At 44.6% G+C, this 23,228-nt stretch overlaps 1 protein-coding gene across 1 annotated transcript in view; it reads left to right on the top strand.

Moving 5' to 3' along the window:
• LOC137202343 (putative tetratricopeptide repeat protein 41) overlaps window positions 1-23,228 on the top strand; it is an 81,054-nt gene that overhangs the window by 14,505 nt on the left and 43,321 nt on the right. The window contains exons 4-5 of the mRNA XM_067697749.1: window positions 3,901-4,078; window positions 20,761-20,959. Of these exons, the coding sequence (XP_067553850.1) occupies window positions 3,901-4,078; window positions 20,761-20,959 (377 nt within the window). The remainder of the gene's footprint in view (window positions 1-3,900; window positions 4,079-20,760; window positions 20,960-23,228) is intronic.

The raw sequence follows: 23,228 nt of genomic DNA, 5'->3' as shown, positions 1-23,228 counted from the left end.
CTTTACCCACTTTAATCATGGAAAATATAGGTTAGTAAATATGGAGATAGCTAAGTCTGTTGTCATAGGTCCATGTGTTTTGTATGTCTTCCTTGTGAAAGGAATTTTTAAATGGTTGAAAATATTCCTTGAGCATTTAAAGTTATTACCATATTCCTGTAACATGCATTTCTTCATTTGAAGATTTTTGAAACTGAGAACAAATAGTGGGTCATGGAAGAGGATTTAGGAAGTCAAGGAGCTCAGAGAAGACCTAAAATATCTGGCAGTTAACATGTAGATATAGAGCAGAGGTTCTCAACCAGGGCTGATTTTGCCCCAAGGGATTTTTGGCTACATCTTTGGTGTCACATTTTTGGTGTCACAGTTGGGGGTGTACTACTGGCATCTAACAGGTGGAGGTCAGGGTCACTGCTAAACATCCTACAGTGCACAGGACTGCCCCTCATAATTAAGAATTTTCCAACCCAAAATGTCAACAATGCCAAGGTTGAGAAATCCTGATCTAAAGAGGAGAGAACTTTTATTAATTGTCTTGTGCTTTTTGCACGTTATCGCATTTAATCTTCAAGGTTTAGCCCTGCAAGGTAGGTGCTCTAATTCCTGTTTTACAGATGAACAAATGAAAGCTGCTGTGTAGCAGTTAAGTGACTTACCTAATGTCACTTCACCAGTGAGGGATCATTCTAGGATTTGAACCCAAGTCCTTTTGACTCCAAAATCCATGCTCGTTTGCCTTCACACTTACTACTCAGAGTAAGTGATCCGTGCACCAGTAGCCTCGGCATCACCTAGGAACTTCCTAGAAATGCATTCTGGGTCTATTGAATTAGAATTTGCATTTTAATAAAGATGACCAGGTGAGTTGCAGGCACATTAAAGTTTGAGAAGCACTGCCTGGCATCCTGTTGCCTCTGAATGAAATGGTTACATTTATTCTGAAAATACTGTGTCATGGACATGTACAGATTAAAAAGGGAGGAACAACATCAGAGCAGGGCAGAGATTCTTCACCTAGACAGACTTTGGGAGGGATCTGTGATGCCCTAAATTTATATGAAAAAGAGAATGTTTATATGCAGATGTGTGTTTTGGGCGGTAGGAAGTTGGCCTGTGTCTTTGATCAGATTCTCAAAAGGTTTAATGACCCAAAAAAGATTGTGAGTTACTGTTGTAAGGGCCCAATTAATGTGGGAGTGCAAAATGCAGGTGGTGCATTCTCAGATGCTTTCAGGGACCAGGCAGGCATAGTCCTTCTAATATGATAGGGGGGCAGATGGATCTGTAGTCAACTGCATGGAAGGGCGTTGACCCACCTAAAGTCATTCACATCCATTGTTGGGGGTGGGGCACAAAATCCCACCTGTGCTGGTCAAACAAAGCTCTGCCTACAAGCCAAATTATTTTGGAGTCCTAGAAAAGAATATTGTAACAATCGTTACTCTTTGGGTTGAAAGTGACTCGGACTGGCTCCAACAGACAGGGAATTTTAGTTTATATAACTTTAAAGCCCAGGATTGGGTCTGTGTTCAGCTCAGGCTTCGTCCACTGGCTCAAATGAGGTTACCAGGCCCTGGTTTCTCACTATTTCTCTGCATGGCTCTGCTCTCCTGATGTTGCCTCAACTCCTTGGCGCCTCCATAATGGAGGGAAGGTGGCTGTAGCAGCTCCAGGTTCAGGTCCAGCAGGAATGGCTCAAAGTCCTAGGATTAAGTCTTTCTGTCTCTGATTAGCCGGACTTGGACTATATGTTTGTATCTGACTCTGTCACTGGTGCCAAGAGAATGTGATGCTCTGATTGGCTAAACTTGGGTCATATGCCACGTCTGGAGCTGGAGGGAGTCAGACCCACTACAATAACATGAAGTGAGAGTTGGGACAAGGTGGGACCCCAAATGATAATCTGGGGCTGTTACTGGAATTAGGGTAGGGTGAATAGAAGTTGGGCAGCCCCAAAATATCCTGAATATTTACTACGAGCTCGGAGTTTTAGAATGTCTAACAACAGAAATGCTCTCAGATCCAAGATTTTTTAGTTCCTAGTTCTGTGACTTTGAGAAAATGGTAATATTGGTAAGCCTTGGTTTCTTCTATTTACTGAGTTAGCATTAACGACCTTTGAACTCAAGATAATGTGTATAATTGTGTAAAATACCTGAAAACAGTGCCTGACACATATTAGGCTAATGAGAATGAATCGTAAAAAATGAGTCCTGGGCTTCCCTGGTGGCGCAGTGGTTGGGAGTCCGCCTGCTGATGCGGGGGGCACGGGTTCGTGCCCCGGTCCGGGAGGATCCCACGTGCCGCAGAGCGGCTGGGCCCGTGAGCCATGGCCGCTGAGCCTGTGCGTCCGGAGCCTGTGCTCCGCAGCGGGAGAGGCCCGCGTACCGCAAAAAAAAAAAAAAAAAAAAAAAAAAAAAAGAGTCCTGGAAGAATATAGTATATATTTGGCTAAGGCCTGAAGTATGGTTAATAGTGATATTCTTTGACTAGTCTCAATCTGAACTGCATTCATTAATATTTACTAACATGTTCAAGAATCAAGCCTTCCTGTATATTTGGGTTAGAGACAGATTATTTCTCCATAGTATTCTCCTTAGTCTTTGATTTTGGTTATTATTGAAATATTAGCTTGTTTTAGACTTTAGTTTTGAATATGTAATATATGGACTACATGTCTGCAGTAGAAGGTACAGAATGGATGGATTATTACAAAATCTTCAGAAAAAAGGCTAAATTACTTTTCTTTTGGATCTTCGATACCCTTTAATCACCCAGATAGTTCCAGAATCTCATAGCTTGCGGAGCACAGGCTCCGGATGCGCAGGCTCAGCGGTCGTGGCTCACGGGCCCAGCCACTCCACGGCATGTAGGATCCTCCTGGACCGGGGCACGAACCTGTGTCCCCTGCATCAGCAGGTGGACTCTCAACCACTGCACCACCAGGGAAGCCCTCAGTTCATACTCTTGACCTTCAGAAGCACTCTGAGGTCCTTGGAGATGCCTGAGACTAGTGGGTGAGGTTCAGGGTGAGCTAAAGAGATCCATTAGACTGTGGGATCATTTCCAATTCTGTCCAAGATCTTGAAATTTGAAGCTAACCTTGGCCAAACTGTTGGTCCTCTAGGTTATTCTGGCCCTAACCTGAGCCACAAGGCAGCCCAGTTAACTATGGGGGTATAAGATGGCTTGAGACCTTACCAGGTTAAACTACCTGATGTTCATTTTCCTGCCTCACTGCATGTAAAAAAAACAAACCCCACCCAAACTCTGGGAGACGTAGGTGTCTCCAGAGACAGGAGGACATTTTGGCAGTCCAGAACACCTTGACTTTAATTAGGCAATGAGTTTAGAAACACAGTGCCTTGAAACTAGAAGGAGTCTCAAGAGATCCAGTTGTCTGGCCCTGCCACTTATTTTACCTGGGAATTTAAGGGACTTGCCCAGTGGCAGAGTTGCAGCTGTACCCATGGTTGTCATTGGGCATCTTATCTTAAAAATACACTCCACTCCCCCAACCATTGCCATGGATAGAAACATACACATATGCCACGAGATTGAATTAGGTGACTTCATATTTAGCTAACAGTCTAAAAATACAAGATGATACATGTAGCAAATCCAATTTTTTTTTTTGCCTTGGTCATTCTGAGGTCATGAAATAACTTGGAATCCTACATAGGATTTCATGTACAAATAGCATTAAGATTAAATTGCTTGCCTATAGCTTCCTTTCATTAGAATGTAGAACGGGCTATGAAATTTGGTGCTAACATAGAAAGAAGGTGGTATAGACACAGAAGGGGAGATACTTTCCTTGGTATTCATAATAACCATGGGTAATGGAAAATGCAAAACTATAAACCTAAGGTATCAAAACATATCTTTTTGTGTCTAAAGACTTCAAGCACAGCTTTGAACGTTTCTATCACGAAGAGTTCCCTGAGAAGTGCAAGGAAGTGTTTGTTATTTCCAAGGAGTCAAACAGAACCTTTGAAATCTTGGAAAGATTTGCCTTAAAGGATGTGGAATTTGATTTTAATAATGCCGCAGCAGGCCCCAGCCTATCTATTCTCAGGTAAGATGTCAAGAAATCCCAAGCAAAGCAGCCTGACTTCAGTGAGTATGAGCCCCCAAATTGGGAATTTCTTCCCTCCCTTCCCCCTTTCTATGTCCATCCTTGCCTGCAAGAGAGGCTCCCTAAAAGTCACCCCCAGGTTAGAATCTCCTCATCAGATATCACTCTGCAACTGCCAAGTTACTTCCCTTCAGTCTCCTTAAAAGATTATAAATGCTGGAGGGCAGAGAGCTTGCCTTCTTTTTTAATCCCATAGATCAAAGTTGGTCTAAGTCATTCCTGTCAGTGATGGAATGATTTTAAGGAGAAGAAACTGGATTAGGAAATATGAATAATGCATCTGTACAGTATTGTATAATTTACAAAGAGCTTCCACATACATCATCAGCTCATTATTAATTACATTAAGATATTCAGCCAATACTTGTTAATTGCCGACTATGGGCCATAGCATTATTTGCGTTTGTGAGAATGGAGTTATCTTACCCAAAGTTTGCACTCCTTCACAGTGTCGTCTGCATTAAAACCCCCATATCTTTTCCCACTCCGGGTGCTGACATGCTCTCTTCACCACCCACAGGCATGAAGAGACTGGGGCGTGAGGAAAGAATTGGGTTTGTCTGTGGTGTCCTTTCCAGTCTCAACCCTAGAAATAGGGAGGTTCTTGGGATCATTTTATTTTCTTCCATCCTCATCCTCCAGTTCTTATTACAGATCTCATTTATTCTGTGAGAGTTTGGGGATTTGAAATAAACTCACAGTGGCTAGGGTGGCTCAAGGTTTGCTCCACCATGTCTGCCACGGTCTCAGCACCCACTATGATGTGCAGAGCTACGAACATTCTTGTGGTTCTGGGAACCAATGCAAGAGGAAGACAATTTAATTGGTTAAAACAACATGGCGCTCAGTCAAGGTTTTTGAAACTACAAGAGTATGAAATATTTGTCATCTGTTAAAAATCTTAGGTTTGAATAGGCAAGTCCATAGAGACAGAAAGTAGATTAGTGGCTTTCAGGGGATGAGAGTAGAGGGGAACCGGGACATGACCCCTAATGGGTCTGGAGTTTCTTTCTGGGGTCCTGAAAATGGTCTGGAATTAGATAGTGAAGATATTTACTATATACTAAGTAAACTAAAACCGACTGTATACTTTAAAATGGTGGATTTTTTTGGTATGTGAATTATATCTCACTTAGGTTATAATTTTAAGTATTTCAGAGTGGATGAGACATTTAATAAATTTTATTGCAATTACACAACTCCAGTTGTGCCCAATCAAAACACAGCAATTAAATAAGTCCTTTGAGATTAGCTGTGTGGAAGCAGAGCTTTGCCATTTGGAAATAACACCTTGTATTGTAAGTTCCTGAATAGTGTGTGCAGCTAACAGGAAAGGGTGTTCTTTTGGAGTTTCAAAGCATTTTCTTAATAACCAACCATCTAGAGCAATAGCATTCTCTATTTTTTCTCTTTTGAAGGGAGCTACAGTTTGCTTTGCAATGCTTCCATTTTCTATTTGTTCTTGAGAAGAAATCATTAAGACCCTAGTTTATTTATGGGGGTATATTATATTTGTATTTTTCCTTCATTGGTTTTTACCTGCTAAGTGCCCAAACATGTTCTAGACACAGGGGATACAGCAATGAACAAAAGACAAACATCCTTGCCTCCATGGAGCTTGTATTATGGAGACACGCAACAGACATGATACATATGGAAAATATGTAGTAGGCTAGATGCCTGTAAGTGCCATGGAGCAAGATGAAACCCTGAAAGGGAATAGGCCATCTGGTAGGAGAGAAGGTGGCATTTGGGTGACTGCTAGAAGCAGGTGAGGGAACGGGCTTTGCCAATATGAGTTGGAAGAGTATTCCAGACAGAGGGAACAGCAAACACAGAGGTCCTGAGGCTGGAGGAACGGCAGGGAGGCCAGACAGCTGGAAGGAAGTCAGAGCTGTAGGGAGGGTGATGGGGTGAGGTTGGAGATGTAAGGGATGAGAGGAGGGTCTTGTCTGTTCTCATGCATCATTGTAAGGGCTTAGACTTTTACTTCTTTTGAGCACGGCAGTGACATTTGATAAGTTCACTCTGGTGGCTTGGCTGACGAGAGACTGAAAGCGGGCAAAGGTGAAAGTGGGGCATCAAATCCAATCCAATCCTGCCATTCAAATTTGATGGTGAGATGACTAAAGCAATAAGGCATTGATTCCTAACTCATAGTCACGGAGATGGAATTCTTTTTTTTTTTTTTTTTTTTTTTTTAACATCTTTATTGGGGTATAATTGCTTTACAATGGTGTGTGTGTTTCTGCTTTATAACAAAGTGAATCAGTCATACATAAACATATGTTCCCATATGTCTTCCCTGTTGCGTCTCCCTCCCTCCCACCCTCCCCAACGGAGATGGAATTCTTATGGAGTAACTCCTATGTAATGATCCTGCTATAGGTTTTCTATTTCAATAGGTTTTCAGACTGATCCTCTTGCTTTGCTGAACCTGAGTGTCAGGTTTGTTTATTTTATTTCATTCACTCAATCAACAATTTATGATCAGGTACCGTGCCAGTCACTAACTATCCAGTAGTGAGTTAGGTAAGCCTGGTAAGTGCCCACGTGGAACTTACATCAATGACAAATCACTAGACACATATTTATTAAATTACGTGAGGAACAGGCCTGGAGTCTTTATGCAGTGATACTCATGGACCTGGGACTCCTCTGCATTTCCAGAAGCTTTTCACTGCAAAAATTTAAGCAACAGGACAAGCAGGGCTGGCTGGCTCCAGCACCATTTAGCATCACTGCCTCAGCTACGAAGCTGGCTTTTCCCCCGGGGAGGTAGACGTGGGCAGGGGAGTAGGAGCGGCTGCTGAGAGCACAGCTGGGCCTGGGAGGTCATGAGCAGATTCAGCTTCTTTGCAGAGAGCATTTTCCCGTGCCCACCTCAGCTGTCCACAGCTGCAGCTCCTGCGTGGGCTGTGAGCCTGGGCGCCTCCCTAGTGGGGATGCTGAAACGCCCCTGGGTGAAGCTGACATTTCTGCTCCCCACCCACACCCTCGCTGGCCAGGATAAAGGGATCTAGCAGAGGAGAACTGCCCGCCCACCCGTATCCAGCTCTCCCAACCCAAGTGCCCTTGCCTGCCCTGCAGCTGACATCCCCTCTGTGACAGGCTTCACAGAAGGTCAAAGTAGAGCCACCGCTTTTCCCACTTACATGTTTCCTTGCCCTGTTCCTCTGGACCCTGGTGGCAGCCCTGACTAGCAAGGAGTTCCATTTATTTATTTATATATTTTAATAAATTTATTTATTTATCTTTGGCTGTGTTGGGTCTTTGTTGCTGTGCACGGGCTTCCTCTGGTTGCATCGAGCGGGGGCTACTCTTCGTTGCGGTGCGCGGGCTTCTCATTGCGGTGGCTTCTCTCGTTGTGGAGCACAGGCTCTAGGCACGTGGGCTTCAGTAGTTGTGGCATGTGGGCTTCAGTAGTTGCAGCACGTGGGCTCTAGAGTGCGGGCTCAGTAGCTGTGGCACACGGACTTAGTTGCTCCGCGGCATGTGGGATCCTCCCGGACCAGGGCTCGAGCCCATGTCCCCTGCATTAGGAGACGGATTCTTAACCACTGCGCCACCAGGGAAGTACCGGAGTTCCATTTATTAAAGGCTTTTCAAGTGCCAGGTGCTGTGGCTAAGGGCTTCATCAGCATCTCTCTCTTGTTTTTTTTATTTTTTATTTTTGGCTGCATTGGGTCTTCGTTGCTGCACGCGGGCTTTCTCTAGTTGTGTTGAGTGGGGACTACTCTTCGTTGCGGTGCGCGGGCTTCTCGTTGTGGTGGCTTCTCTTGTTGCGGAGCGCAGGCTCTAGGCGCGCGGGCTTCAGTAGTTGTAGCACGTGGGCTCAGTAGTTGTGGCTCACCGGCTCTAGAGCGTAGGCTCAGTAGTTGTGGCACATGGGCTTAGCTACTCCACGGCATGTAGGATCTTCCTGGACCAGGGCTCGAACCCGTGTCCCCTGCATTGGCAGGCAGATTCTTAACCACTGCGCCACCAGGGAAGCCCCCAAGAGGTCTTTCTTGATATAATAGTACAGTTACGCTTCTGTGAAATACAGTTACCCTCTCCACTTGTACACAATAGATTAAAAATGCTTGCTACGTACAGTGCATAGACAGTTCAATAATTAGAACCAACTCAACTGTGTTTGAAATAAAATAGCTTATTTAGTCATTTAAAGTAAAATAACTATACATATGAAAATAAAGATATGTAAATGTTAGGATCTCCAAGCCTGTAAAAATAAAATCATTATTCTGCATTATACAAAACAGTGCAAGAAAAATTCTAAATAAGCTTTTGGAGCACAAATTATAAATTTTCCATTTTAACTTATCATGCAGACATAGCATTTCAAACCATGTTATAGTCTATAGCCAGGTTCTTAATTTTTAAGAGGAAAAAATGCTAGTCAGTAAATTTTACTGTATGATTAAGTGTCACATACCATAAAATATTGACATCTCATTTAATGCTCTCAGTAAGCCCTTGACAGCATTATCGTCCCAGATAAAGAGATGGGACGGATGGCTGGGTCACACAGCTACACGTGGGCAGAGCAGGGAGTTCAAACTCCGGTCTTTGTTGTGTTCAGAGCCCCGACTCCTCATTACTGCACTGTCTTGCCCCTTTGAGCCAACAGAGGGACGTTTCTCTCTTGGATGATTTCCATCGGGGTCCTCTGCCAGCATCGATTATCAGGAGAGTCTGCAGAGAGGTCATTGATGTGGAACGGGTAGAAATACTAGCAGGAATCCTTGGCAGCCCTTGCCAGACCCTTGTGCCCTGGGCTCGGCTGACTTCTCCAGCCTTTTGCTCCAAGGGGATGGTTTCCTTGGAGCAGCCGGTCATGTCCATCCCTCTGAGTCTGCCCACTCAGTTCCCTTCTCCTGGAATGCCCTCCCCTTTCCTCAGGTCAGGGAAATCCTTCTCATCTCTTACAGCCCTATTTAAAGGTCACCCTCTCTAGAAGGGGGGCTGATGGGTGCCTCTCTCCCTCACCCCTAACTTTGATCAGGTGGCAAGGATAGCCCCAGTCCCAGTGTATTCTAGTTTACGTGGATGTCTCCCTGCAAATACTGTCAGCTTGCCTTTCTGGGCCCTCGGGTAACTCACACCTGGTCCTGTCATTCTACGTTTTATTGTCTCCCTCTATAGTCCTGTGCATTCAGGAACCGTGTCTATTTTATTGGCTATTGTCATACTCAGTGCCTGGCACAGACAGAGCCTGACGCATAGAAGGTTCTCAATAAATCCATATTGAATAATGAGAGACAGTAGGACAACACTGCCCAAAAGAGAAAAAGTTAGTCAGTCACTAAGCCACTTTGTTACTAAGTATCATGGAATTGCATCAATTAACTTTTTTTCTTTCCCCATTAATTTAGCTATCCCAACTGGGTGTGTAAACAGTTAAGCTGTTGCCATTTAAACTAGGCAACAGGCTGTTGTCATTTAGTGGAGAGAGTTTGGTTCTGCCAGAATAAAGAGAAATGTTGAGGATCATTTTCCAATACTAGTGATGCTGACTTTTGTCTTCAACATCATTTTGAGGAGAAATCATTCTAACCACCCAAAATGTGACTTTAAAAACACTGAACATATGTTTTCCTTCGTATACAAGGATAGAAATCAACAAGAATCATCCTTGAATACTTTTTTCTTAGAATTTTTTTTTGCTGATTATTATTAGTGACATTACATTTTATGATTGTCAGGCTGTGTATGTTTTTTCAGGTTCGTTCACCTCCGTTTTGTTATTTAACCTCTACACCGGTTTTGTGAGACAGGCAGTCCACACCTCCCACCTGTGATTGCGCGAGAACTGTTGACCCACACAGCTTGCAGACTCAGATGGAGTCGTCTTTACATGATTCCTTGTTGTTTGGAGAAAAGCTATTAGAAGAATAAGTACTTTAAAGGCTCCTGATCATCTGTGTGTCCAAGTCCCTTCACCTCTAGGCCAGGGTGTCCTCATCTGCAACATGAGGGGTTTAGATGAGACTAGAGGATCTGCAAGAACCCCTTTTGTTCTAAAATTCTGTCATCGAAGGCCTGACATCTCAACATTGCCCATATTTGAAATGTTTTTTTAAACTCAAAGGATGAAGCATCAAGATTAATTTTTCTCTTCCCATTCTTGAAAAATGTTTTTAACTGTGTGACACAAGCTGAAACTCTGCCTTTTTTGATGCCTTCTCCTTTATATCTCACATTCGTATATGACTTTCAAGTCATTGATTTTGTGGTCATTTTCTGATATAAAAATATTTTTAAAAATCAATAATCCACTTATAAAATAAGTCATGGGGATGTCATGTACAGCATGGTGACTATAGTTTAGTTAACAATACTGTATTGCATTTTTGAAAGTTGCTAAAGAGTAAATCTCGAAAGTTCTTATCACCAGAAAAAACGTTTATAACTCTGTATGGTGACGGATGGTAGCTAGACTTACTGTGGTGATCTTTTCCCAATGAATACAAATATTGAATCATTATGTTGTGCATAATGAGATGCATAATGATACCTCAATTAAGGTATCAGTGCAGGGCTTCCCTGGTGGCGCAGTGGTTGAGAGTCTGCCTGCCGATGCAGGGGACACGGGTTCGTGCCCTGGTCCGGGAAGATCCCACATGCCGCAGAGCGGCTGGGCCCGTGAGCCATGGCCGCTGGGCCTGTGCGTCCGGAGCCTGTGCTCCGCAACGGGAGAGGCCACAACAGTGAGAGGCCCACGTACCGCAAAAAAAAAAAAGTATCAGTGCAACTCTCTACTGTAATACAATGGACAAAGACAGAGAAAGTAATTTATTATAAAATAATATGTATTTCAACATGTAAACGCGCAGACATGATTCCAACAGAAGACACAGTGGAGTAGGCTGGTGCCTGCCTCTGTGTGGGAAACGACCCTGAAAGCAATAGCTATGGTCTAGACTGACGTGCGTGAGCTGTATTCAAGGCACAAACATCATGAGCAGTATTCTTTCAGGGTGTGATTTTCTGAAATGGTGAACAAATGTTGGTATCATTTCAGACAGAACAACATATAAGCTTCTATCAGTCTCACACGGTAGTTACGTTCTTAGAAAATTCAGCGTGTTTTAAACCCATGCGAAAAGCACTTTGCATTTATGTGTAAAATAGAGCTGTTTCTAGGTTAGTGATTATAAAGTCCCTCCCCACACACACACCATGTGACTGTCTGACAGAACGTTTGAAAGTCAGACCCCGGGACAGAGCTTCATTGTGTGTGACTGGCTGTGTTGTGGGATGTCTAGAATCCCTGAACGCCGCTGGTGAGTACCACTGCTCTAAGTGACTTCCTGGTCTCTGAATGTTCATGGGATTTCCTACCTCCAGGCCTTCATCTCTGCCTTGTCTTGCTTGAGATACCCTTGCCCTCAACTCTACCTGTGTATTCTCTGAGGCTCATTCCCAATGTCTTCTGCATGAAGATTTTCTTTATTGTGATGGGTCTGCATCAAACTCCAGTAGCCTTCAGACTCATATTCTGCCTTAAACTGTGTCTACAGACCCCATTTCCACTTCCTTTAGCTTTTGACTTTATATTATAGATCATTTTATCTCGTCTATCTCCTACGCGTCTAGCACAGAACCTTGTACATAATAGGCAGCCAATAAATATTTGTTAAACCTAATTACTCTCAGTGACTCTAACAGCATCTTCATACATCTGAGAAATTTAATCCATTCCAGCTTCTCTGCATAACTTGATTTTCTAGATCCTAACATGCCTAAATTTCTTCGAAAAATACTGCTTTTGAAAATTAAAAGCAAGGCGGAAGTTGTATGTAATAAAGTACTCTTAGAATATTAGGTAGTTGATTATAATTTGGGGTCGCTGCTACTATGTCACTTAATCACAGTCTGCAAGTTGGTCCTCTCAAATTACTTCCTCTATTCTTTGCTGCTTCATAACTTAATTCTCCCTGGGAATTTCCAGAATCCAAGCTCTGGAGTCCATTACTATGGGCTGAGAAATTTAGGACTGGTTGTGTTAGGTTTAAAAATGGACCAGTAAAAAAAAAAAAAAAAGGGCCAGGACCCAAGAGGCTAGGTGGTGGGTGGGAGGTGTTGTGTGTGTGCACTGCTGGACCACCCAGGGTGGTGGCCGTGACCCCCTAAGGAGGCACCTGATGTTAAGGATCTGCTGAAGCTTCACAGGTCACAGAGCCTGACTTCTCTTTCTTCCCATCCAACTCTTTGTGATGATCAACATTTGCATTTTGGAAAGTGATAATAGTGCTTTTGATCATACAGAATATTCTTTTATATAAAATCCTGAAAATACATAGGAGACATCCGGTGGTAAATATCATCACCTGTTTGGGGCTGAATATTTTGAGGCTGCTAATCACACCTGTCAGTATATGTGTCAGCTGTACAGCTGTGAGTAGCACTCATTGTTCCCAACCCCTTCTGCCTCTGCATCCCATTAACATGTTTTAGCAATGGTGGAAACATTTTCAGCTGACTTGAGCACATTTCTGTGCTGTAGGTACCCAGCTTGAGACTGATATTCTCAATGAAGATGCAGATATCTTGGTCTTTTCACTTCTTGTAGAAGTGTGCATTGCTTCCGTCAGTGTAAAGCCATGTATACTTGTACTAGATGGAATCAAAGAATTGGTTGGCATTTATGGGATTTCAGGAGAGAAGGTAATCTCTTTTTAAAATAATACCTATTTTATTACTATTTAATAAAAAGAAAACCCCTTAATTTAGAATGTACATAGCACCATTCCATTGCATTGCCTATCTGTAGTTACAGCCAGCACTGCTGCTAGCGACTGCTGAATATTTTATGGAACAGATACTTATATAACACTTACAGTGGGCCAGGTACCATTCTAGGAACTTTAGAGATATTAACATTTAATTCTCACAACAACCCTGCGATAGAGAGATTGTGACCATCATCCCTGTTTGCACAGAGGGGACTGGACTTGGAGATATTAGATGACTTGTTGAAAGTCCTAAGATGATGGTGGACTTGGAATTCAGGTGTGGGCAGCCTTGTTCTAGAAGCTGGCCTTTACTCCTGCATGGTTCTGCCCCTCTATTTTATACTTTGATCAGACATTTATTGGGCCCCTACTATGGTCTTTAGGTTGTATATTTTGATCTGCCTTGTCTATACTGATTTTGCACATACCAAATCCCATTGATTGGTTGCTATCTTTAGTTTTTCTTCTGTTTGAAGTGATATTGGATCAATGGAACCTCTAATGCTTCTTAGTATCAGTCATTACTTTGTGAAGCATTTTCTCTAAAACTTCTACATGCATAATTATGAATTATGTAAGCATGTATGTTTCTCATAGGAAATATGATAAAGAAGAAGAAAATAGAAAATTAAATATACTCACAGCCTCACCACTGTTAAGCCTTTTTCCTGTGGATATCTTCATGTAAATGAAATTACACACCTTATTATGTTGTAATCTATTTTTTTTTTTTGCCATACACGGGCCTCTCACTGTTGTGGCCTCTCCCATTGCGGAGCACAGGCTCCAGACGCTCAGGCCCAGCGGCCATGGCTCACGGGCCCAGCCGCTCCGCGGCATGTGGGATCTTCCCGGACCGGGGCATGAACCCTTGTCCCCTGCATCGGCAGGCGGACTCTCAACCACTGCGCCACCAGGGAAGCCCTATTTTTAGTTTTTAAAGGAACCTCCATACTGTTCTCCATAGTGGCTGCACTAATTTACATTCCCACCAACAGCGTAGGAGTGTTCCTTTTTCTCCACCACCTACTCTTAAGTTTAAAAACCATCAGCAAAGTAGTTTTAAAGTCGTGACATTTTCAACTGCCTTTGACTCCTTCTGTCAGGCAAAAGACCTTTCCTGGCTGCCAGGCTTGCTGTCTCCTCATTGCAAGTTTATCATGAGCACTGTCTCCTCCAGCCTGTCCTACAAGTCACTGTGTGCCCCCCAGACGTGAGGACGGTGGAGCTCATCAGCACAGAAGATGAAGAAGTGAAACTACATATCTTTAGACAGTATCTCCCCCTTCCCAGCAAAGACCCCTTCTGACAGAACAGACACAGCTTGAGGAAAAAACCAAACCTGAGTCCTTTAAAACTCACAGTCCTGGCAAATGAACTGAAAGAATGCAGAATCTACTGAAATGAGTTTCAGTGTCTGAAGGAGTACTTGGGGGTGGTCCCCATTCAGGAGCTCTGGGAATTGATTCTGAAATGCTGGACTGAAGACTATAGTTGGACTTTGAAACAAAAAAAAGGCAAATTCAGACACTGTGGCTTCAGGAGAAGGTAGGCGTTAGCCAATATTAACAATCTGGTACGATTCCACAGGTAGAAAGATCCCACCCAGGGAGGAGGGTCTAGGGAGAGGATTGTCAGAGAAAGTACAGGATGCCCAGTTAAATTTGAATTTCAGACAACGAATAACCTTTTATTTTATTTTATTTTTTGCGGTACGTGGGCCTCTCACTGTTGTGGCCTCTCCCGTTGTGGAGCACAGGCTCCAGACGCGCAGGCTCAGCGGCCATGGCTCACGGGCCCAGCCGCTCCGTGGCATGTGGGATCTTCCCGGACCGGGGCATGAACTCACGTCCCCTGCATCGGCAGGCGGACTCTCAACCACTGCGCCACCAGGGAAGCCCCCAATAACTTTTTAGTATAAGTGAATCCCAGATATTGCATGGGAAATACTTATACTAAAAACTGTTTGAATTACAGATAAGGAAAATAATCTTGAGTATAAGTATATGGCCCAATATTCCGTGGGATATACTTACGCCAAAAATGGATTTATTGTTTACCTGAAATTTGGATTTGGCTGGAGGCTCTATATTTTTATTTGCTAAACCTGGCAGCCCTATCTAGGGAGGTGCATGTATTGATTGTAAGGAGAGATGCATTAAGTACAAATTTCAGTCACATTTCTCAGGGGTCTAAGGAATGAGCCTTTATTATTTCTGTACTTCAATTTAATCTCTCTTTTGAGCCTACAGTCCCACTGATGGCAGAAACTAGGTTAATTCAGGTTAATCTCATCAGTTTAGTTTGTTTTCAGTCAATTCAGGATTTTTTTCAGTCAAGTGAGGCTTTGTGACCTTGCTGTGTCCCTGTTGGGTTGTGCTTGGATCTGAGGGCCTTGGTGCTGTGTCCTTGGTTGTCATCTGTTCCTGCCATCTTCCACCAAGGGGGTCGTGGCTCCACATGGTCCACAGACACCGACGTGCCCCCATTTTTGGCATCCTCGGGGATTCCTGTGGTCGCGTCTGTTCTTGGGTTGTTCCATCTGTGCTGCCATCTGCTGCCATGTTCCCTCATCCTCACACGCACCCCTCAGCTCCCTTCTGCACTCTTCTTGAGCCTACAGTCTTGTAGGTACTCAACATTCCCAACAGAGGATGTCACCACTCACTGCCCCACTTGGAGGCCCAGGCCCTATAGGTCTCCCCCACTGTCCCCACAGCCATTTCTCCTCTCTGGTTCTTCCTGGTGGCATTGGGAAATCTGCAAAGCTGCTGCCTTCCAGGCTTCCGATGGGAAGCAGAGCTCAGGTCCTCCCTACTATCGGGTCTCAGAAGCATCCAGAGGCCAGTCTCTCCCTGCTGCAAGCTACCTTGGGTTCAGGGGAGGGCACAGGCCCCTTCTCAGAAACCCACTTATACAACTTGATTGCTTTCTCTCTCTCTCTCTCTCTCTGTCTCTGTCTCTTTTTTAACACCTTTCTGAGTTCAGCAAAATCTCTTTTCTTCCTGTGTGGGGAAAATAATCTTTAGATCTTCCTGTAATTGTCTGAGTCTATTTTTTGTGGTTAAAAAAAAAATTATTCCAGGAGTTGGCCAGGAATCTGTCTTTTGATATTCAACTATCAGGCTTTCGAGAGCCCAAGCTTGTTCTCGTGAGCCATTGGCTCTACCATGAGCTTCAGAAGTCTCTTGAAACCTGAGTTTTTCTCTCTTCATTTCTGCTGTAACAACCTTCTTCTAAGTGAATTAGAATGCAGCAGTGATGGGGAGGCAGGGCTGCGGAGAGAGAAGCAGAAGATGTTGGGAATGAAAGACGCGTGGTTTGGTGCTGCAGCATATCGTCCTGTCCCATTGTTTTGCTCTAGAGTTTGCATTTCTGCAAAGAAAGTGAACTTCAAGTTTACTGTGCCCTCCCCCACCTACAAGGAGGTGGAAACAAGGTCTCTGTGCCCAGGGAAGAATCATTCAGGTAGAGCCACCCACGGCTGTGCCCTTGGCTATCCCCACGTCTCCAGGATTGTGCAGGAAAGCCCGGTCCTCCTCTCCAGGCACTGCTCTTTTTCCAGGTGACTTTCTTCCTCCCATTGCTGCCCACTGACCCCCACTCAGGCCCAGGGAGCTCAGCCACAGGTACGGGAAGAGCTTGGTTAAACTGGGGTAAACCTCGCAGGAAGCTTGTGCAGTTGGGTCTGAACAGCTGTCTCTGCTGAAAGATTGCAGGTATTGGGGGCTCATTCCCCAATCCTAGCATAGGAAATCAATTTTGAATGGTAGACCTTGGTGTCATTTCTCTCCGTGGTCTTAAGGATCTCTTTAGAGTTGGTTGATCCAGTGGGAAATCCAGCTACAGTGGAAAAAATCTGAGAGTCAGGTGAGTAATGAGTGGCTGGCTCATGTGTGTGTGACTGTGTGGCAGGACAGCCACCATACAGAAAACCCTCTCACACCCATACGTGCAAATCTGATGTTGGAAATCTTAATAAAGACTGCTCAGCAGAAATGCTAAGTGTCATAACTGGCAGGCTTGCCAGTTTGTAACCGTAGCTGACACAGATGGAGTTGTGACAATGTAGGTGATAACTGTCAACTTAAAAAAACTGCACAACGTGAGAGTTGCGAGTTAAGTTTTATTTGGGGCAAAATGAGGACTATAGCCCAGGAGACAGCATTTCAGATAGCTCTGAGAAACTGCTCTGAAGAGGTGGGGGGAAGGTCAGTATATATGTGATTTCGGTGAAGGGGGAGTACATGTGATCAAGCACACACACATATATATATATATATTTTTTAACATGTTTATTGGAGTATAATTGCTTTACAATGGTGTGTTAGTTTCTACTTTATAACAAAGTGACTCAGTTATACATTTGTTCTCATACCTCTTCCCTCTTGGGTCTCCCTCCCTCCCACCCTCCCTATCCCACCCCTCTAGGTGGTCACAAAGCACCGAGCTGATCTCCCTGTGCTATGCGGCTGCTTCCCACTAGCTATCTGTTTTACGTTTGGTAGTGTATATATGTCCATGCCACTCTCTCACTTTGTCACAGCTTACCCTTCCCCCTCCCCATATCCTCAAGTCCATTCTCTAGTAGGTCTGTGTCTTTATTCCCGTCTTGCCCCTAGGTTCTTCATGACCTTTTTTTTTCTTCTTCTTAGATTCCATATATATGTGTTAGCATACGGTATTTGTTTTTCTCTTTCTGACTTACTTCACTCTGTATGACAGACTCTAGGTCCATCCACCTCACTACAAATAACTCAATTTTGTTTCTTTTTATGGCTGAGTAATATTCCATTGTATATATGTGCCACATCTTCTTCATCCATTCATGTGTCGATGGACACTTAGGTTGCTTCCATGTCCTGGCTATTGTAAATAGTGCTGCAGTAAACCTTGTGGTACATGACACTTTTTGAATTATGGTTTTCTCAGGGTACATGCCCAGTAGTGGGATTGCTGGGTCATATGGTAGTTCTATTTTTAGTTTTTTAAGGAACCTCCATACTGTTCTCCATAGTGGTTGTATCAATTTACATTCCCACCAACAGTGCAAGAGGGTTCCCTTTTCTCCGCACCCTTTCCAGCATTTATCGTTCGTAGATTTTTTGATGATGGCCTAAATGGCCAATTCTTATCCTGCAGCCCCCCTACGAGCAAGTGTTTTAATTAATGAGTGGCCTTCCCTATGGGACCACTGCACAGTATGAGGACTCTGCGTCCATCACTCCCGTAAATTTCTCAGTTGCCTGAGAAAGCAGTAACCGGCCAGGAGAAAACTTGTCCCTTTTCTTCAGAGCAAAGCTCTCATGTAATATCTTCACTTTTATCCTGACAAATTCTATTAAGGCAGCTGATTTGAGGAAAAGCATCAGATCAGCCTCTCAGCTGATCCACCACTCAGCACAGACCACTCAGTCTCCTACAACTGGCAAACCCTGGTATCGTTCAACCAGTGCCCCCCCCCAAGTATCTTTCACCTGGGTGGGTATTGCCTGGAATCTTTCAACTAGCCCCCTGCCCTCCCCGCCAGTATCTTTCAACTGGGAGAGGCAGGTACCTGCTCTACACCGCCAACTACAGCTCTGGATCATCAGCCAATATGGGAGATCCGAGAACCAGGAGAGATTCACCCAAATTTGTCTGGACTCTCCGAGGCGGCGGATGGGTGCAAGGGGACTCTGCTGGTACCAAGGCTCTGGTACCTTGCAGAGTTCAGGCAAAGGAGAGAAGTCCACTCTGGGTCCTTTCATGGTCGCCATAAAACTGTCGACTTAAAAAAACTGCACAACATGAGAGGTGCAAGTTAGGTTTTATTTGGGGCAAAATGAGGACTATAGGCCAGGAGACAGCATTTCAGATAGCTCTGAGAAACTGCTCCGAAGAGGTGGGGGTCAGGTCAGTATACATGTGATTTTGGTGCAGGGGGAGCACATGCAACCAAGCACACATTCTTCGCAGAAGGTTTCTGCTACTCTTGTGAAGGTTACTGCTAGTCACGAGGCGCAACGTCACCATGAAGGATTTTAGTGCTTTTCTAGATACGAGGAGATGCAAGAATTGGGCTCATAAAATCTTCTGAAAATATCTGACCATCTGATGACCTGTTCTGCCAGTTTTTCCCAGAGCACAGAGGACCTCATTTCTGCTCTCCACCCTGAGCTCCTTTCAGGGGTGTTGATGGTCAGCAGCTGCAGCGGCTCATGGTTTGATCCTTGTAGAGGTAGCTGGCAAGTGCTAATGGCAAGTGCCAGTTTGTTGTTGACACTATACAGATACACAGATTTATAGAAAGAGGTTTATTATGAGGGTTTGGCTCATGCAGTTATGGAGGCCGAGGAGTCCTATGATCTGCTGTCCGCAAGCTGGAGGCCCAGGAAAGCCCACGGTGTATACGGCTGTAGTCCAGGTCCAAAGGCCTGAGAACCAGGGGAGCCAGTGGTCTAAGTCCCAGTCCATGAAGGTCCGAGAACCAGGAGTGCTGACGTCTGAATGCAGAAGAAGATAAATGTTCCAGCTCAAGCAGAGAGCAAATTCGCCTGTCCTCTGCTTTTTTTTTCTGTTCAGGCCCTCATCCCACTTGCTTTGGTGAGGGCTGGCAATCTGTTTTATTCAGTCCACCAATTTAAATGCTTATCTCTTCCAGAAACACCGTCACAGACACGCCCAGAGGTAAAGTTTTGCCAGCTATCTGGGCCCCCCTTAGCCCAGTCAGTGAACATGTAAAATTAACCAGCACAGGGGTTTCCATATCCTCCTCAAGAGGTTATGTTGTAAAAAGATAACATTAAATGTAGTGTTCGGTACGAAAATGTTTTTGTATACTTTAAGCATTGTGTTTAACACTCCAAATCTTGGAGTCAGGATAATATTTGTCCCAGTTCTCTTTTTCTCTCATTTCCCTACCCACTTTACCAATTTACTACCCACAAAATGCCTTTGCCCCACCCACTGGGGGAGGGGAGTTGTCTTTTAAGCACCACACATGCCATCTGGGCAGATCTGCACATTTTAGACCAGCTAGCACGGCGCCTCTCCAAGTGGGTAGATGACCTAAAATTCATTTCAGCGGAAATGCAGAATGGTAATTTGAACAATGGGCTCCCTTTTTGTTATATTTCTTCTGAAGAGCTGGGCTTAGCGTGTCATCCAGCTGTGCGTCCCATTTGTCTTGCAAGAAAAAGTGTCAAGCAGGAAATTAAAAATACTTCTATTTCAGTTTTCAAGAATATATGTCACCAAGACTGAATTAAGCAAAACCTTTTTTTTTAGAGAAGGTTGTTTCTGGGTATTATGATCTACTGGAACCATTTCTCTTTGGAAACGCAGTACAGTAATCTTGGCTCCAAAATCCAATTTGCTTTCAATTTGCTCGGCTCCCCCTTGCCGTATATGAGATGCAGGCAGCAGATTAACTTCTCCAAAATGCATGCCCTCAAATATTTCAAAGTGCTTACTTAAGCAGTAACCATGGTGTATATTTAAAACTGAAAGGTAGGTTACAAATGTTTCCTTGGGGGAGGGGGCAGACAACATGAAAAGTCAACATGCTGACAAAGTTTCTCAGAGTCTAGGTCAGTGATCATAGCTGTAACTAATTCTTGATGAATTCTGACTGCCTTCTAAGAGGATATATTTTTAATATTTCAGGGTTTTTTCCAGCTACCTTGACTTTTGTTGTCTCTAATTATGGCCACTGAGCTGTTATCTGTTTGCTATAGTGTCTTCATAGGCTAAAAAGTCAGATGTGTTCTACTGTAACTGATTTTTATTTTATTAAAAATTTTTTTTAATTAAAAAGTATTTTATTGGAGTGTAGTTGATTTACAATGTTGTGTTAATTTCTGCTCTATAGCAAAGTAACTGTAACTGATTTTTAAATAGGTGTAATCACTCCCGCCAGAGAGAGCAGTCCATATGCCTTTCAGAACCCAACGAATCACAAGAGAGCCCATCTCCACCGAATCTTGGTCAAATACTTCCAAAGGCAAACAGCTTTCTGGAGAGTGTATCAAGAGCCGCCTTGGCACATGAAGATGAGCAGCTGCTGGGAGGATTTGTGCAGCCTTCTCTCAAGTCCTAGGTAAGTCTCGTTTTTATATCGTGTTCGGCAGATTTCGCTTTTCCTTTTGCTAAGCGCTGCATTGAGGTCTCCATGGTTCCTTTGAGCAAGACACATCCATTCATATATTCATTCGACACCGGTTCATTCAGATCCGGTGAAGATCAGATCTCCAAGGTGGGGTAGAAGTCCTTCCTGATGATGCTTCTAGTTGATAATGCTACACGTTGATCAAGCAATAATACTATTAGTAGCTTGTCATCACATGGGTGTCATGGTGATGGAAGGGGCCAGGGGCTGGGTTGAAAGTGGGAGGGAATTGCCTAACGTTTCAATGTGTGAGGATTTTCAAGACGTAAATGGACCTAGTTCAGAATGTGTCCCTTTGGACTAGGCTGGAGCCATCCACAGGGCCCTTCTGGTGATTCTGCAAGCATGTTGTTGTCTGTACAATCAACTAAGATGCCACTGGTTAGTCTCTTGTGTTACCCCGGCCCCCAGGGCCTGCTCAGCAGGGAGTCCTGGCCTCCATCACTGCCGTTGACACCTTCCGTCTTCCTCACCCTTCATGTTCAACCAAGGCCAAGTCCTTAGATTTTACTTCCGTAGAGCCTCTCATGTCCATTCTGTCATCTCTACCTGGCCCTCATTTCCCCTCTCTGGTCAATCTTCATGAAGCGAAGCTGTCATTACGTCACTGCGTGTCCACCTTTGGGTCTTACCTCCCACCGGGTTGGTAGGGTCAGCCCATGGCCGTGTGTGTGCGGGGCTTGGGGGTGCGGGGGATCCTTGAAGTCCCTCCAGGACTGTGTAGGTTCCTTTTTTTCCTTTTGGGGTTGCTAAAAGTACAAATCACAAGGCCAAGTATCACCACCTAAGCAACAGAAGATGCATTAGATTCATCAGAACAAGGTTTAATTACAGCAGGAATCCCATATAGTAACCATAGGAGGTCCAGTTGGCTGCCTGGGCCTCCTCAAACATTTGGTTTTCTGCCATGGTTCATGGTTACGCAGCTGCACACACCTGGAGTCAATCTGCCCTCCTGGGTGCAGCTGGAATATTCTTCCAATGAGGTTTTCGAGAAATCCTGTTTTATAGTCTGCGATTTCAGGAGAGCTGCCCTCTTTATTGAAAGGTCTGGGCAAGTGCTGCCACTCCTCCAACTTAATTCAGCAGTCTTTTCTGAGTGCCTAGGTTATGCCAGGCATGATGCTAGATGCCAGGGATACAGCGATGGACACGATAGGCGTGGTTCCTGCCTTCATGGAGCTTTTGCTGGCGTGCAAAAGATAGACACTGTGGAGAAATTCGGCCTGAGGGGAGTGCTACACAGTGGTGGCACAGGGCCTAGAGCGGGGACGTGTGACCTGGCCTCAGGGACAGTGGACGTCACCCTGAAGCAGTGACATTTCACCTGAGACTTGGAGGATGAGTGGGAGCTGGTTGGACAAAGGGCAGAGGGAACAGCCACCCAGAGTCGGGAGGAAGAGTGGTGAGCATGAAGGACTGAACAAGTCCAGTATGGGCACGTGAGAGGTGGGCATGAAGGGAGTCCCGGGGCTGCAGAGGCAGGCAGGCACCCAAGTATGGAGGGTCAAGCTAAGGATCTGGCTCTGATCTGAAGAGCAGTGGGAAGCCACCGGGGGTTTAAGCAAGATGGTGCCAGGTTTGGTTTTGAAAGTTCGCTCTGGGTGCGGTGTGAAGAATGAAATAAAAAAGGGACAAGCTTGGCTTGCCAGACATCTGATAGGGGTAATAACCCAGGTGAGAGGCGATGTTGGCTCTGACAAGGGGGAGGCAGTGGGGACGCAGGGGAAGGTTGGGAGGTAGAATCCACGGGACTTGATCATGAAGTGGGTAGAGGAGATGGAGGAGTCAGAGGTGCCTCCCATGGTTCTGACTTGAATGACTGGCCATCAACCGAAACAGGAAACACTCCCAAAGGAGCAGCTTTAGGGGACAGAAGCTGTGCTGAGTTTGGAGTGGTGGTAGAATGTTGGGAAGAGATATTCTCTGGGCTCAGGTAAAGACAGCCGGGCCAGGGATACATGCATACTGTGGGCCTTGAAGCCAGGAGAGGGGATGAGGGCATCCAGGGACAGGAAGAAGGGAGGTGGGCCTAGGACAAAACTCCGAGGGGTGAACAGAGAAGGACGCAGCGAGGAGAAGAGAAAGAGGGGTTACAGAGATAGGAGGAAAACCAGGAGACTAGGGAGTTAGAAACTCCCAAAGTGAGGATGGATATCAATTAAATGCATTCAGTTGAGTGTCTAATATTCCATTTTAA

The sequence above is a fragment of the Pseudorca crassidens genome, chromosome 11 (genome assembly GCF_039906515.1).
Source record: "Pseudorca crassidens isolate mPseCra1 chromosome 11, mPseCra1.hap1, whole genome shotgun sequence".
Lineage (NCBI taxonomy): Eukaryota > Metazoa > Chordata > Mammalia > Artiodactyla > Delphinidae > Pseudorca > Pseudorca crassidens.
Note: the sequence above shows the minus strand (reverse complement) of the source record. Positions and strands in the feature narration are given on the sequence as shown.